Source organism: Lichenostomus cassidix, chromosome 1Aa (assembly GCF_008360975.1).
Source record: "Lichenostomus cassidix isolate B80296 chromosome 1Aa, HeHo_3.0, whole genome shotgun sequence".
Classification (NCBI taxonomy): domain Eukaryota; kingdom Metazoa; phylum Chordata; class Aves; order Passeriformes; family Meliphagidae; genus Lichenostomus; species Lichenostomus cassidix.
In genome coordinates, this window is record NC_139480.1 from 7,100,843 (window position 1) to 7,117,430 (window position 16,588).

The 16,588-nt window shown below is 45.3% G+C and overlaps 1 protein-coding gene across 1 annotated transcript in view; it reads right to left on the minus strand.

The window, feature by feature from the left end:
- Nucleotides 1-1,034: 1,034 nt before the first annotated feature.
- Nucleotides 1,035-16,588, minus strand: part of LOC146443123 (uncharacterized) — a 28,543-nt gene continuing 12,989 nt past the window's right edge. Inside the window, exon 2 of the mRNA XM_085079961.1 lies at nt 1,035-1,157. Within this exon, the coding sequence (XP_084936087.1) occupies nt 1,035-1,157 (123 nt within the window). The remainder of the gene's footprint in view (nt 1,158-16,588) is intronic.

A 16,588-nucleotide genomic window follows, 5' to 3' on the forward strand; every position in this document is an offset into this window, starting at 1 on the left:
GAGATGCCTAGAAAATTTTAAACACCCTTAAGAGTTTTTCCAGGGTCCTTTTCCATCAGCTTGCTGTCTGGGTGGGCTCATATTAAATGCAGGCCCCACTTCAATCTATAACCACAGATTTGCCAAGAATGTTTTATTTTATTGCTCTGCACACAGCAAACCAGTCAGGGAGGGAAAGGTGGGGGAGACCCTACACAGCTGAAAGCTGTGCTGCCCTTTCATTTGTTTTGCATTATCTAGAAAGCCACGAGAGAAAGATATAATCCCTCCAGGTTTTGGGTTTAGCAGATACAGCAGCTAGGCCTGAGAAGTGACAGTAACACTGATGATGGATGCTCTCTCAGCAGGCCTGAAGTCTTTTTGAAAGAAATACCTGTTGTCCACTCCCCCCAACACATGGCTGGAAGCAGAAGGTGCACAAGGCTCCCAAAACCAAGTCTGGGCAGGTAAAGATACAAGAAGCAGGAACTTCCCACCAAAACAGACCCAGAGTGGCAGAAAACAGACTCTGCTGGATGCCTCTTTTACAGATGACTTTTTAACAGATGTTTTGGGAATTGCCAGTGATTTTAACAGCAAGATCTACCAAACTGGAGTTAACAACCTTTAGCCTGGCTGTGATTCATATCCAAAACTTTATAGAGAGGTTTCATGGCCCATCGTTTCTTGTTAGCAAAAAGGGAATTAAATTCTTTAAAGGGGGATATGGACAAATTCCTCTTTATTCATGCTGTAAGAACCTGCCTCTGCAGTGTATGGATTGAAGGAGAGATCAAATACTGCATGTACCCATAGTCACTATCTTTTGCAAGGGAGTAGGTGAAAGCCAATTCCAATTGCATTATCTGCAAATGCCTGACCCACAGAACCACCGTGTTAACAAATTGAAACAAATCCCAAGACGAAAGACAAGCTGTGATAGACATGCAACAAGTTCCAGGCCTGTTATCACAGATATCTCTGCTTTCATTTGCCACAATCTGAATGTCAGCACATTATCATCCCAGCTCAGGCCCATCTAGAAAAGACTGGTTTTAATTTGCTCCACAGAATGGATGCAAGCTCTGAACATCACTCATACCTGATAAGGGCTCATTCTCCAAGACTGGCAAATCCAGCTGCTTCTGTGGTGGCTCTTCTTCATCTTCTTCTTCTTCCTTTTATGTTGCATTTCCCAAAAGAAAGCAAAAACAAAACAGAAAAAGAGGGCAAATGAAAACCATTGTCAACATGAGACAATTTTGAATGGTACTAATACCAAACAGAAATATGAATTACATCAAAAACAACTTTTATCAAACAGTCTTGTAACTCATGCCGAGCATGAAAGCAAGGATCCCAACAGCCCTGTGTCAGGCATCACCTCCCCATAATGCCAGTGGTACATATGGAGGAGGTGAAGCTCAGAAATCATGTGAAGCCTCAGAGAACTACAGTGTTTGATTGAAAAAGCTGCCTGGAGCCAACTCTCAATCCAAGATCTAATCTGGACACTTGTACCCAGTGTTGCCTGTCTCATGCTCCAGCTGAAGTCATTAAACTTATCTGTCCATTTCAGAAGAGAAAGTTTAACTAGAATTATTCAACTTTTCCTTGTAAAAATACTAACTCCATTCCTTTCAAAAATTAATTGATGCCAAACACAGAACAAAGCAAAAGGCTGAATTATTATTTTTTTTGAGTCTTTGCCCCTTGGTAAGTGAATGTTCTCACAGTCAGAGGAAAAATCTGTTCACAGCCAAATTTCTGATTTGCCATCTCAGATGTCTTGAGCAAGATCAGATGAGCCCTGCCATCTGCTGTACCAGCAACAGTGTGTCCAGCAGCACCAGGGTAGGGATTTTTGCCCTGTATTCAGCACTGGTGAGGCCTCACCTTGAATTCTGGGGTCAGTTGTAAGCCTGTCACGACAAGAAAGACATTGAGAGGGTGGAATGAGTCCAGAAAAGGGCAGTGGAGCTGGGGAAGGGTCTGGAGCACAAGTCTGATGAGAAGCATTTGAGAGAGCTGGGAATGTGTAGCCTGAAGAAAATGAGGTCCAGGAGGAATCTTCCCACTCTCTACAACTCCTTGACAGGAAGGTGTAGCCAGGTGGGGCTCAGGCTCTGCTGCCAACTAACAGTGATAGAACAAGAGGACATGGGCTCAAGTTGCACCTGGGGAGGTTTACATGGATATTAGGAAAGGCTTTTTTACCAAAGAGTTGTCAAACAGTGTAACAGACTGCCCAGGGAAGTGGCTGAGTCCTGGAGGTGTTTAAAAGATGTGTTGATGTGGCACCTGGGGACATGGACAGGAGTGTGAGAGAGGCAGCCTGGAGGGCTCTGTGCTGCCAATGGCAAAATGCCACAGAGCTGCTGGCAAGGCAGGGAGGCAGTGCTGGTGCCTAAAGCAGGCAGATCATATTCTTCTTTCAGAGTAGTATTTCCAGATTAAATATAAGAGGGAAGCTCAGAGAGGTCAGAGGCTGAGATTGACTTTCAGAATGGCGCCTTTGACGTCCAAAGAGGGAGGACAGGCTTATTAAAAATGCAGTGTGGATTGCAAATCTGTCACACACCCAAGCCACCACGTGGAGCAGGAGGATGGATGAGGCGGCTATGGAGAACCTGCTGACAACACCAGCCTCTCGAGTGACGGGTCAGTGAATAGTTTGCTGCTATTCAGCATTGTTTTGACAGAAACTACACAAAGCAACTGTGTGGGGGGCAAGGAGCAAATGTTCTCTTCCACTTGGAAGCTTGTTTAAAATCTTGTGGTGGGGAAGTAAGACCATGAATGAGAATAAAGTTCTGCACTGATTTAGGAAAATCAGTTTAGTGAGGCAGAGCAGGGAGGGGAGAGAAGCAAAGGGGGAATCATGAGGGTGAAGGAGAGGAGATGACAACAGCAGTGAGGGAGAGGAGGAGCTGGCAATGCCACTGGGACATGCTGGGTGAAGGCTCCACCAGCTTCTGCCATCTCCCTGGCTTTCCACTGCTGTGTCCACTCTGGAGCACACCAGATTCCACCTGCTGCACCATTTCTTGGCCACAGTGAAAGCCCCTGAAAGAGTAAAGCTGATGGTGTCCAGCACCAGGATAAATGCCAAGAGGGAGCCACACCATCTGCAGGCAAAGGTTTTGAATGCCCTGCACTGTTTCATTCCCTCTCATCATTCATCCCCCAGCAGCTCACTGATGGCTGCCTCAGCACCATGATGGCAGCACCATTAACTTGCTGCAATTTGAGCCTTAACCATAGGAAAATTCTAGATAGAAAATTCCACATAGGAAATTCTTCATGTTTGGTGAAAATTTAAAAGCAACATTATTCATTAGACATTGAAGGCAATGACTCTCAAAATGTTGCCAAGATGCTTCACAGGTGTCTAGTTTGGGTTTGAGCTTATAGATGAGTGGGGTGTGCTATAAGTGCTCTGTTCTCATTTTACAAGCAATACTCTGTCTCTAAAACAATCTCCTTTTTCCAGGAAATTTCAGGAAAATTTTGGGGACATAGAAGCCAGATATCCTAGAAGGTACAGATCAGGATGCAGTGGGGACCTGAAATAAGGGAATTATATAATATGAGTCTTTACTGAAGCAGACCAAAATTTTTGGTGAGGGAAGCATTTGTTGTAGTTGCAAGATGTAACATCAAAGCATCCAAACAAGTGAAACTCACTACTACACGGGGCCACCACTTTCTCCGGGCAAAGTTTAGTCAGTTTTAAGTATCTTAAGTGTGGTGAGGCTCTGGAATAGGATGCCCAGAGAAGCTGTGGCTGCACCATCCCTGGAAGGATTCAAGGCCAGGTTCGATGGGGCAATGTAGGATTCCTTAGTCAGGAGCTGCTGGGTGGATCCAAGGGGAGCGGTTCACTTTTCTACTTTTTTATTTTTCAGAATAAATTAATTTCTGCATCTATCAGAAAAGCAGCTGCCTTAGGCAAGTAAAGGGAAACTAGGAGAGAAGCTATGTGGGGAAACAGACTCCCTGCCAGTAAGTTCTGGGAATATCTTCCCCATGCCAGCTCCCAAGGACCCTTCTGAGAGAAAGGAGGTTGGTCGCCTCCCCATCAGGCACAGGTTTAGCCTGGCTTGGATCCAGGTAGACTTTTCCAGTATGTCAGTGACTCTGGAGGTTGCAGGCACTAAGCCCTGTGTCTCTCCTCGCAGAAAGGGTTACACACTCAGCCCAAACCTGGGGTCAGTGCCCAACCCAAATGGATCAGAAAACAAGCAGTACAGGAGTGCTCCTCCCTGGCAGGAGTGGGCTGATAAGGAAGGGGTGGCGTGGTTAATGACATGCCAGGGGGATGAAATAATGTCTTGAATGAAAGCCCCGTGATAGGCAAGAGCCATATTTATGGGTGTGCAGGGCAAGTAACATTTCATACATATTTCAGCACTTCCAAGATAAAAAGAAAAGGTTTTCTTACAGGCCTCGTGGAATAGATAAGAGGATTTATAATAGCTACATTTCTGGCCCATAATCCTTGGAAATTAATTTATTTGCTCTGCATGCCAACTATGACATAGAGACAAACTACATGATCAGCTCATTCCATCATGTAATTTGGGCTGTAATAATTAAAGCTGATCTTTCTGTTTCCCCTTGGCCCAGCAGAGCATGCAGCTGCATCACTCTGCAAAGAAATGTTCATATGGCTGAGAGCCAACCATGGCTGTGGCAGTGGGGTGCACAACCCTCACCCCAGCTCTTGGCCCTTTAGCTCTCCCTCTCCTGTCCTGCCCCACCTCCTCTAGTAAAGTCACCTCTGGCTTCCCACCACCATGACTGGTTTAAATTCAGCTGCACCCTTCTCATGTGAGAGCTATTTGGGAATCTATCCAGCAGGCACTCGTCACCTCCATCCTTCTCCTGCAGCACAGTCTCAGCTCACTGAAAATTTGGGCAGGAATTTGACACAACAGGAGAGCACCAGGAAGCAGAGCCCTTTGCCCCCACAAGCTTCCCTCACAGAGAGACACAGGCTGGAAGGACTCTGCTTGGGGAAGAAGTTGAAAAGGAAGCCCAAGGCTGTGGTAAGTGGTCGATGAGTGACCATCCATGAAACTTGAACAAAGGATCACTCAACCTGCCTAATTCACCTCCCAAGTCCATGTCAGGGGGAAGGAGAAGGGTGATAGGAGGACTGTGGTTCTGTTTGGACTTTCAGCTTCCATTGTTACATGTTTCTGATGTGCCTCTGCTGCTCACAGATGAGCCACAGAATTTTTCCCTTGGCAGAAAATCTGCCTTTGTGCCTCTCTGAGTGACACAGACCATGTCTCTTCGGTCCCTGACAAAGAACAAAACCCACCAAGTCCCCAGGGATAGAAGTAAAGCTTGGAGAAAGCTGTGGGATCCTGAAAAAGCCATTGATAACAGGATGCACAGGAAGGATGGAGGATGGGTGTTCACATACGTCCTGTCTGCTGTATCTTTCCAGTGCCCACCAGGCCAGCAGGGAGCACTTGATCTGACAGATGGTTTTCTTCAGCCCGGACAAGCCATGGGGGACATCTCACACACCCACACTTCCCAGCTTCCGCTCCCAGGCTCTCCTAAATCCTGGCAAAGAACCTCACTGCCCTTTCACACAAATGCCTGGAGACTAGTGGCTGCCCTCACAATGTTCACATCCTCATCTGTAAACTGTCAGAATTACTCCTCCTGGGCAGAAAGGACCTTCTGGCTTGTTCTGATCAAAGGGAGGTGCCATGGGAAGGTCACTTGGAATTCCATGTTTACAGCATGATCATCACCACACTGAACTCCTAATAAGTTAGAATACTGTATGCATTATTCATGCAGACTTGAAATTGCCCACAAGGACCACAGGACAGGTGACAAATGCCAAACCAGTCTCCCTAATCCAGGACCCAGGGTTGGTGAGGCACAGCATCAGCCATTCTGGATGTCAGGTGTAATCTCTGCCTTCAAAATGGTGAAGAATGGAATTTCTCTAATCCACCCAGACTGGCACTGTTTGTATGATTGACCTTGATGAACTCATATGTAAGAAATTCCTTCGCTCAGGGCTTCAAGTGGCTTTATATTGGGATTCCAAAAGATGTTGAATTCTAGGCATATAAAATTTGATATAAGCTAAACAAGAAAATCCCATCCATTCCATCAGCAAAGCCTCACCACAAGGTCAGAAAACAGCTGATGACCACTCTGCCATCCCTCACCAGGTCAGAGGGCCTTGAGCAGAAGATTCCCCTTGTCTTTAATTCAGGGTGCAGGTCTAAGGCAAGCACATTTCTCCATAAACAATGCAAGTCACACAGCCCAAAAGCATGTGGGTGCCAGAGCTGTTCTTGGTTTGGGGTTTTCAGCTCCAGAAGAAGCTTCCAGATGTGTTATGAGTAGCATGTACACTGCCCATTGCTGCAGGATCTGAGCTCTTTCTGCATAAAATCAATAGCAAGTCAGTGGGGAATTTCCTGGATTTGTTTTCTTTCTCTCATTTTTCTTTAATATACAAATAGGTATATAAAAATAAATAATATTTCTCAAAATTATATTTGAGGAAGTTTTTTGATTTTGAGAGGATTCAGTTCTCACCTCATTTATATTGTAGGTGTTAGAGTCACAAGGCTGGTGGCAAAGCCAGCACTGCAAAGTGGAGTTGCAAAGGGTCCTCTTTATGGTAGAAAGGCTTTTTACAAAAAGAGGTGGTATTTTGGAGGGGTTTAAAGCCAGTCAAACTGGTCTTGCCTGATCTCTTCTTGAAGTTCACTCCCTCTTGCTGGTTTTCCTCAAGGAAGAATGCTTTGTCACAAGCTCTCTCCAGCCTTGCCCTGGGCTTTGTGATCAAATGCTGAAGCACATACAAACAGCTTTTGTACTTTCTGCCTGGAAAACCTCTTTGTCTTCTTACAGAAACATTTTCTCACAATTTCTTTGGGCAGAAACCACTTTCCAGTTGAAATAAAAGCCTCACTTTGTCTGTCTCTAAGCCTCTTGATTGTATTAAAATGCACTGAATGCATCAACAAATTTTAATTCCACCTCAAGATAAAAAGGCCTCTGAAACACTTAACTCTAATTCTCAGCTTGGAATCATATTCCAGTCTCCATCCTGTTTGTCAAAAACAGCAAGTCAGTTCTGGTCTTCCACCCTCTGGGTCTCAAAAGTGGCCCTGAGACTAGACTGGGCCTGCAATCATTGTATATTTCTAAACTGAGAAAGGGTTTGCAGAAAAAAACTGAATAAAGGGAAGGAGGGAGGTTTCCTGGTCTTATAATAAATATAGAATTAAAAAAAAAAAGCAAAACCTTACTGGGGACATGGCATTTTATAGATCTCTTGCAGAAAGGAGTATCTTTATGGAAAATTTTGAAAGCTTTTGCTTTTGGATCAGTTTGGAGCAAAATCATATTTTGCTGCCTTTTGTTTTCCCAGGAATGATATACCCACCAGAAAAAGACTGTGATTTTCTGACAACTTATCTATAACCAACTCACTGCTACAACACAGCACATTCCCTAGAGAAACTTGTTTTCCATGTTTTTTTCTATCTTGATTTCTGCCTTTCCTGCAATATTTGCTCTGCACTTGCAGAAAGACACACACAAGCTCCGGAGTACAGGCTGATTCCCACTCCCCCAAAACAGAATTCACTGACAATTGCCTGAAATAGCAATTTTTAATAATGATAGAGTGGCTAAAGCTATGAGAGTAGGAGTTATATTAAAGCCACTTGTCATTACTTTGGAAAGTTAAGGAGACAGGAGGCTACAACAGGAAGTATTGCTTAATATTTGTGCAAAAGATAAATCCTTTTATATGCCTTTTCTATGACTTTTACAGCACCATCATTAATTTTCCCCAAATCTGAAAGGGAGGACAGAGCGCACAAAAACTGATAGCAAGCCCATCCAGTGCCAAAGAGGAGATGGAAACCCACTGTATTACAGGTGACAAACAGCTCAAGGAAAACAGGCCATGAGCTCTTTGAGCCAAATATTTGTCATTAGGAGCATGGTCAAAGTTTTCTTTGCATAAAGGAGACGTCAGAGGCAGAGCAGAAAAGATCCATCCAAAAACTGGCAGCAAAATGTCAACACAGGAACTATACAGGAGTTTCTGGGCAGTGGGAAGGGGAAATTTAAGATGGGAGCTGGACACAGGCAGAGGGATGAGCCAGATCTCTCTAGCTCAGCAGACATCCTTGGACTTTTCTATGTAGAGGACACAAACATAGATCATATTTATGACAACAGCAGTATTTCCACAAATTTTTCACACAGAACAAGTCATGCAGGCTTCTTTACTCCTTTCTTTACTTTCATTGACATTTGCTTGAAGTCTTGTTCTTAAGACATTTAGTTTCTGGGAACAGTTTCCATCAACTTCTGTTGCATCCCACTTCTGGTGACCCTGCCAGTGCGTGGCTATATCTGAGAGACTGGATATTCAAGGAACACAGCCTAGAAGATAATTTTCTTGAATAAAAATATTCCCCTACCTCCTCACCCTTGCTGTGTGTTTTGGTGCCAAGGGAAGATGCTGCTGGATCTGTGGAACTGGAAAAGGAGATGTGGCACTTTGTGATATGGTTTAGTGGGCATGGTGGTGCTGAATTAAAGGCTGGACTTGATGACCTTGGAGGTCTTTTCCAACTTTAATGATTTTGTGATTCCATACCATTATGTCCCATAGCTAGCAAAGATAGGCAAGCAAGTTTGCCCAAAGCAAAAAAGCAAAGTTGAAAGCAAAGGGGGAAGAGGAAGAGGAAAAGAAAGGAAATCCTCATCAAATCCTCATTTATCCTTGATGCAGCAATTGTGCCAGATGGCTGAAATGTGAGGCCAAGTTGTGCAATGCTGCAAAGGGCTTTACAATAAGGATTGAGAAAGCAGAAGCTGTTGGTTTCTGTGGTTAAAACCAGCTGCCAAACACCCACGGATGGAAAACGTCCCACAGCAGGGCCATTCCTGCCTACTCTCAGGACACTGTCATCCCAGCATCTACTGCAGGTGATTCTCCAAGCTTGCAGGAGAGACCTACAGCAAGGAGCCTTCATGGAGCCTCCCTCTCCCCTGGGAGTGGGCTGGTCTCTGGGACATCCCCAGACCCACTCATGCCTCTCATTCCTCTCCCTTCCTAAAATCCCCTTTGCCCACACTGATGCCCCATGGCTTCTGCAGGGATCAGAGTTCCCACATCACCTGCACATCAACCACTCCAGAGCAGTGGAGGAACATGAAAAATGGGGAGCAGAGGGATACAGGCTCTGTGGCACATCACAGTGCTCCTCTGCTTGATACAGGAAGCACCAGGGATGCACAGCACAGTTTCCAAGCAGGAACAGCACCACTAACACACCAATAAAGAGCAGCAACCCTGCCTCCACCCCAGCTGCACAAGGGGATTTACAGCATTAGCAAATCTTGGGTGTGTGGGCAGAGCTGGTGGAGCAGGGGAAGGGGCAGGTGGAAAAGCTGCAGTCCTGTCTTTCGTTTCTTAATTGGAATTTATTTAAGAAGCAAACAAATGTTTGCTTGTGCATTTCGCCTTCTCCATCCAGCCCTTCATGTCACTGTCAAAAGGGAGGAAATGGGGCAGGAGCAATGTTTCACTTCTCAGTTTGACAGAGAACTTGGATGCTTCAGAGAGTTACAGGTGACTGTGCAGGAGGCATTTTCAAAAAAATGTGGGTTTTTGTTAGAAACATGAAAGTAGCCATTTTCCCATTGCCAGTTAGGGTCTTAGGGGATCCCCTGACCAATGGACAAGTGTCCATCTCAAGGCAGGTGTGGGTGGGTGACAGACACAGAACAGGTACTGTGCTTGGGCTGCCTTGGCTAGGGAAATACTGGAGATAATGCAATTATAAAAGCAAAGCTTGAAGTTGTCAGTGCTGTCCTTTTCCTCACTGCCTCAGGATGGCTTTTAAATTTCTGGGGACTGTTCATCATTTCCCAAAAAGTCCTCTCCCTGAAGGTAGGAGCTAAAGCCACTCAGCTGTTCTGTGCTCCCACACAGCAGGGGAACAGCTGAGGTTTTTTTTTTCTTTGTTTTTCCCTTGGTAACACTCAACTGATCTCCCTCTGGCCACGACAGTGGAAGGAAATGAAGTTGCTCTGGGATGGCAGAAGAGGCTACATGCCTATGTGCTGTGAGCAGAGCCATGAAGGGGCAGGGAGGCTCAGTGCCTTGAATGCCATCATCCAGCCTCATGATATTTTCTTTATTCTGTCTCTGTCACTCTCTTTCTGTCCTACCCCACCTCTTTTCCTACTTCTCCCTTTCTCTCTTTTCCTCTCTCTCTCTTTCTCATATTTACTATCAAATAAAACCCATACTATTGACTGGCATATAGTCTCGTTTGCACCTTAATTCAGGCAGAGGTGTTTCTAAGAACCTTAATAATTGGATCATTGCTCCATGACAGAACTTCCTTCCTTCTGCCACCACCCTTCACTCCCAAAGAGCCTCTGCCATCCATCTATCCCTTAGAATAATTTAAAAACCCACCTAAACAAAAAAAAACCCAACCCAGAACAAGAAGGCGAATCAACACATCAGAACCAACTTTTAAAACTCTCTGGTTACTTTTGTCTCAGAGCCCAGTGATTCAGATTCTTCTGCAGCTCGCAAAACTGTCTGGGAGCTAAAAATATGTGACCTCTACAAGGAGAAATACATAAATCTGCTTGGCCTCCACAAGTCACCAAACTTTCAGTGTAAAGAACGTTCTGCAGTCTCTGGTTTATTTTCAACTTCACTTCTGCAATCATAAAAGTCTATTAGTGCTGAAAACCTGGAATTGAACTGCCCTTCGGAAAAACTAAACTCAGATTAATGTACAACTTGGTCTGCTCAAAAGCACGAATTAGTCACGCAACATTAAATCACTCAGATAAAAGTCTCAGAAAAACAAGAACCTTTCTTTCATGACTAGTACTTGGATATTAATAAATTGATCAGTGTAATAACTGGGTTTCTTGGCTATTAGTCACTCAGATGGGGGTCACTGTATTCTTGTCCCAAAAGAGAATTGCTTTAAGTCTGTTACAATCTGATGGATAAAGACTTCTACAGTCTGCTTGCTCTTTTTATGAAAGTTTGATCAAACTTAAGCCCCATTTCCCACAGAGCACACTCCCACTGTGAGCCCTGGCTGCTGACTGGGTGCAGAGAGTACACTCAGAACTAAGGGTCCCAAACCTGCAGAGGCTGAAAGAGACCCCTGTGCTTTTCTCATGGGAAATGCAGTGAGATGTCAGCCCCACAGAAAACCTATTTATTGCCCATAAGTTGGAAGGAACAGGCTGGTGATCTTGTATAGTCAGGAGTGGGGCAGAGGGAGAGCTGCCAGATCATGTCCTTGCATGTGGCAGGGGCACCTGGGTGTGTCAGGCTGGAAAGGCCCTCCTGAGTCATGAACTGATCACCCCCAAACTCCTCTTCAACCCTGCAGTAGGGGATGGGTCACTTGGCAGTGAAACAGCAGCCCTGTGCTCATATTTCTGCTTGGTAGAGCTTTTGGGGGAGGGAGGGGGGAGATCTTTATCAGCAAAGTAGCTTTAACAATTCTAACAAATGTTTTGTCTAGCGGAACAGTACTGTGGGATCAACACTGAAAGCCAGGAGGGACCCTCAGAGAAACAAATCAGGTTGGGGTGAAGCCCTTGGCTGAGGCAGTGCCAGCACTGGGACCCTCTAACATTTCCCTATCCCTGGTCAGTGTGTAAATGCACCAATCTTCATGCCAGCACCAGGACAGCAGTGTGGGGAAGGGAGAAGGAGACGATATGCTGTAATTTCTGGCTGGTCTGTAACAATCAATTTGATCTTGAATTTATGTTGTGGGAGCCTTGAAGGATGGTGTCTCAGCCTTGACTACTCTGCCTGTTCCTTTGCCTTGTAGCCCTGTCCCTACAGCTCCTGTTGGTTCAAGACTAGGTCTCCCACATTTTTAGCAGGGATTTGCTAAGAGGAAAATCCTCATTATGTTCTGGGAACCATCTGATGGCACTTGTACAGAGCAAGGAGGTTGAGCAGCTCCAGTAGGGGTGGCTTGGACTCCCTGGACACCCAGCACTCTGAGCAGAGAGCCTGCACTCCTCTACTGGCATTAGACAGGGAAATGAAGCAAAGAGCTTTGAAAAACCCTTTCATCTAAATATCATGAATGTTCATAGAAATAAGATCTAAAAATGTTCTGCTTTCACAAGGTGAGAGCAACATGCACAGCCCTGGAGTGCCTTTGCACAGGGGTTTGTCACGTCCCCTCTTAGTGGGCACTTCCCCCTCAGTGATTTGTCCCCAGCATTCCTGCAACCCCCTCTGTGAGGTGGCATGTGGAGGGGCTGATACAGCCTGCAGCTCAGTGTGGAACAAGCAAAGATACAGACCACGGAAACAATATCTGGAGAAAGACATCCCCTCACTGAGGGTGTATTAAAACCTGTGAGCCAGGAGCAGCCCATGGGATGTGTGCACTGGGGGAGGACACAACTGCAGTGGGAGCTGAGTTATTCATATTGCACGACTCATTAAATGCAGGTAGCAATTTGGGGAGGGTTACTCCCTCTTTTATTGCCCCAGGAAACTCACCTTTTCACCCATGTGCAGGAATGAGAAGAATAGGTCTGGGGACTTGGTGTGTCCCTTCCAGCTAATAGATCACTACCTGTCCATGGGAGACACCCTACCATCTCTCACGTGGGCTATCATGTATTTACAACTCTATATCAACATGAATACAAAGGGTTGGGATTTCCTAAACCAGCTGCTGACCACAACAAGCCTTGGCAGGGCAGAGCTGGTGATGTGCTCCCACATGTGGGCACTGGCCAGGCTGTTGGGCTCAGCTCCCATCACACTCAACCCACATTCTCTGGTTGCAGCCAGCACCAGCCTTTCTCCTGACTTTGGTCAAGAGATTTTCTGGTCTCTGCCTTTAACACCCTCTGAAGGAAGCAGAACCTCACTGTCCTGCACCATGACCAGCACTGGTATGGCCCTTCAGTCCCTACACCCACATTTCACAATCAGTTTTAGCCAATTTACTGTCACCCAAAGATGTGGTCGTGCCTACTCCCTGCCCTGCCTGCATGTTTCTGCTCGCTGCCTTGTGTAAGCACAACTTGTGGTGCAGCTACCAGCGAGTTGGATCAGTTTGGTGGCTCATTTTTCAGCCCGATTAGCAGGCTGACCTGCCTCACCATGTGGTTCCACAGCTGCTAGCCTGGCACAGTGGTGGTGGCAGGAATGCACAGCCAGGAGTACAGTTGTGTGGGATGGGACAGGCAAGCAGGACTGTCCCTTTTGGCAGCCAGGCAGAGCTGGATTGGCTTGAACTTCTTGTGAAAACCTGCTTTTAATTTTCCCTTTGGTAAATACGAATAATTCTCTTTCAATGGGGAAGTTGTGTGGCTCAATTGTGTTTCAGAATCACTCTAACCACAGCATCTTTCTGCAGATCATAACTGAGTTAAGTGTGTTGAGCAAATAATATTTCAGCTGCTAACAGTTGAGTCAACAGCAGGGTGATCACGATTTAATCTTCTGTTTCACAGGGGGAGACTGCACTGCTATTTTACAAAGCCTTTTTCATCACAATAGGATTCCCTGAATCAAAGACTCACAGGTGTGATTTTTGGCTGGGAACAAACATTTGCATTCCTATCAAATGTATTCTGCTTTCCAAGCACAAATAACTCTCAAATCCTTGGCCCAGGAGAATTGCTTTCCAGAAAAGGAAGGTGTTGCCTTCCCATGAGTTCAAAGGCCCATCAGGAATGTGGTGGTTAGGATGCTGCTAACAAGGAATCTTTCATTACTGAGGAACAATTCCTAGAAGTTAACCAGACAAAAATGCCCACAGGAGGCTCAAACTAGCAGAATTTAGAGAAAGAAGTAAATTCAGCCATCAGCAGTAAGAAGAAGGCTGCATCTCCTGTTTTTGCAGAAGCTGAATAAAAACCCCGTGCTCCTTAGCTCTAAGCAATGCCCTTTCAAAACTGATGGAGTAAAACGGACATCTCTTTCAAAGACAAGCTGAAAAGCTGCTGAATTTCCTTTTTGGTCTTTGTTGGAATAGTGCTATATAATAGTCAATGGCTGTGCTCTTTGGGATGTTAGATTAGATGTGCATAAAGATTCCTTCTGCCTTTTCAGGCTATTCATTTTGTCATATGGATTTCTTTCAGAGTGCCTTCTTTTTATTACATCAACATTGTGAAGACAGGCAGTGATTTGTAATTCTCTAGAGGACTTTGCATGGCCACATCAGCAGAAATGAGCAATTTTATCCTGCAGGGATGTGGGAGTACCGTAAATGAGAGGTTCCCAATATTGCAAGATGTAAAGGAAAGCAACTCCTTTCCCAGGAATGTGAAGTGGTCAAACCTTTAGCTGTCAGCTATGGTCTGATTTCAAATATCTCATGAGAGATCAGAGGAATTTTATACAAATTCATTTCTTGGGTGTTTTAGTATTGACAGACTTCCTTGCAGAATTTATGCAAGAAGTGGATTGAGGCCAACAGGTCATTTGAGCCTGCAGGCTGCCTGCCAGGGTATATCCTGGATTAAGGCAGAAAGGTGGAAATAAAAGGATGGAGCAGTCGTCCTGTGTGGGTAGGATTTGTCCATATGCACTACTGCTCTGTGGGGAAGCCATTCACCCCAACTCTTTTAGAATAGCTTCTTATCCTTCAGTTATGCTTGGGATACCTCTAGGAGGGACAAGGTTAGGAAGCTCAGCAGAACACAGAGCCTGTATGTCACCAGCCACTGCTGATCACAGTGAACCTCAGGGTTTGCACAGGGTGAGGCAGAGCCCTGGTGCAACACCAGCACCATCTATGGGGTCACTGCCCTGACACTGCTCCCTGCACCACCAAAACCTGCTCCAAACCCCCTGAGTCCCAGCTGTGGCAAGGAACTGGGGAGCAGAGAGGACAAACGAAAAGGGCAGGAGTGCAGATGGGGCAAGGTTGATCCATATGCCAACCTAGAGGCCAAAGCTGGGAGGAGAAAGGGGTCCTCCCTCTGCAGCAGAGGCCTCAGGAGGGGAGGAGGGCAAGTGAGGAGCTGCTACACAAACCTAAAGCACATATCTGTTTGCATATGCTGTTCTGTGAAATCTGGGTTAAAAAAAGGAGATGGTCCCAAACGATGAGAAAGTATCTCCTTGTAATACACGTGCAATCCAGATGTAATATCCAGAAAGAACAGTCACCCTCACTGTACCTCGCAAGCTTGGGGAACTGAAGTTGCAGACTTTTCTCTGTAGAAGTTTTTGCAAATGTAAGGCAGATTTTGTTTGTAAGAGTCTCCCTGAAGCAGGGAGAAGGAGTCAGTTTAGGAGATGTTCCATTAGTGAAAACAAGCCACCATGCTCTGTACTACATGTTTTTTCTTAGAGAGCTGAAGGTACTGAAGAGAAACCACTGGAAGAGCTGTAGCAATTTGAGGGTGCAGCTACCAGAGCCACTGCAAAGTGCCTTGATATGGTGGGAAGAGGGACTAAAGAAGGAAAAGGGAAAGGGGAATGAGCTGCCAGGAGGGCGAAGCCACCATGATTTGCTTCTCTCAGCAAGGCAAGGCTTAATGCCTTCTGCAGACAAGGAAACAGCCTTGCACTGCTCCCCTTCCCAAGCCCAGCTCTCTGCAGATAGCAGGGTAATAAATCTGTCAGTCCCTCAGCAGAGAGACAACTCCCCTCTGCATTCCTGTGCAGACCTGCAAGGGATTATTAGCTGAATATCTCCCTTTGAAACCAAAGCTAAACTTCCAGAGCTTCTAATCTGACCCTGGCAGTGTATCAGCCACACAAATCTGATAATAATGGATAGAATATGTTATAATTTGCAGGAAGGTAAGCTCTGCATCAGATCCCTGCATCCCAGTTACCTGGGACATTCCTTCCCAAACATCCCCACTCTTGTTTTCAAGCCAGTCAATGACAAAGATAAAAAAAGGTTAAAAAAAACAAAGTGGAGTAGCTCACTTCTAATTTCTTGCAGAAAAAAAGGTTGCCTTGCCATATTATATTGCCTGTGTCCTCTGGAAGACCCAGAACACTAATCACACATGTTCACCACACTCCCCTAGGGTAAGGAGAAAGATGATGGGATGCCAAACTCCTGCATCAGTTCAGTAATTCTGCTAAGCTGCTCCTTATTATTTCACTTACAGACCTGATCTGCAGTGTAACTGGTTTGGGTTCTTGCCCCCAGCTCCACCTGCACAGAGCAGGCTGGTAGGAGGGTGAAGCACAGCGTTGGAAGAGACATACCCATTATCTTATTACCCTTTGCTATCATCAGAGATCCATTATGACTGAGGTCCAAAATACATTAAAAGCCTTTGAACTGATCATTTACAGAAAATCAGCAGCATCACTGTAGTTGGGTATTTCTAGAGGTTGGCTAATGTCAGGCTTGTGATGCATTTAATGATACAACCAGGAAAGACAGAAGAGCAGAGCCAAAATACCCACACTGTTACCAAACATCAATACTTTAAGAAGCCATATTATGAAACTAGAGCCTTCTGACATATTGTCATGGTGAATATTAATAAAATCATTAGAGCTGATCCAAGTTTTCCATCTTGGCTTTTTGTTTTGTTT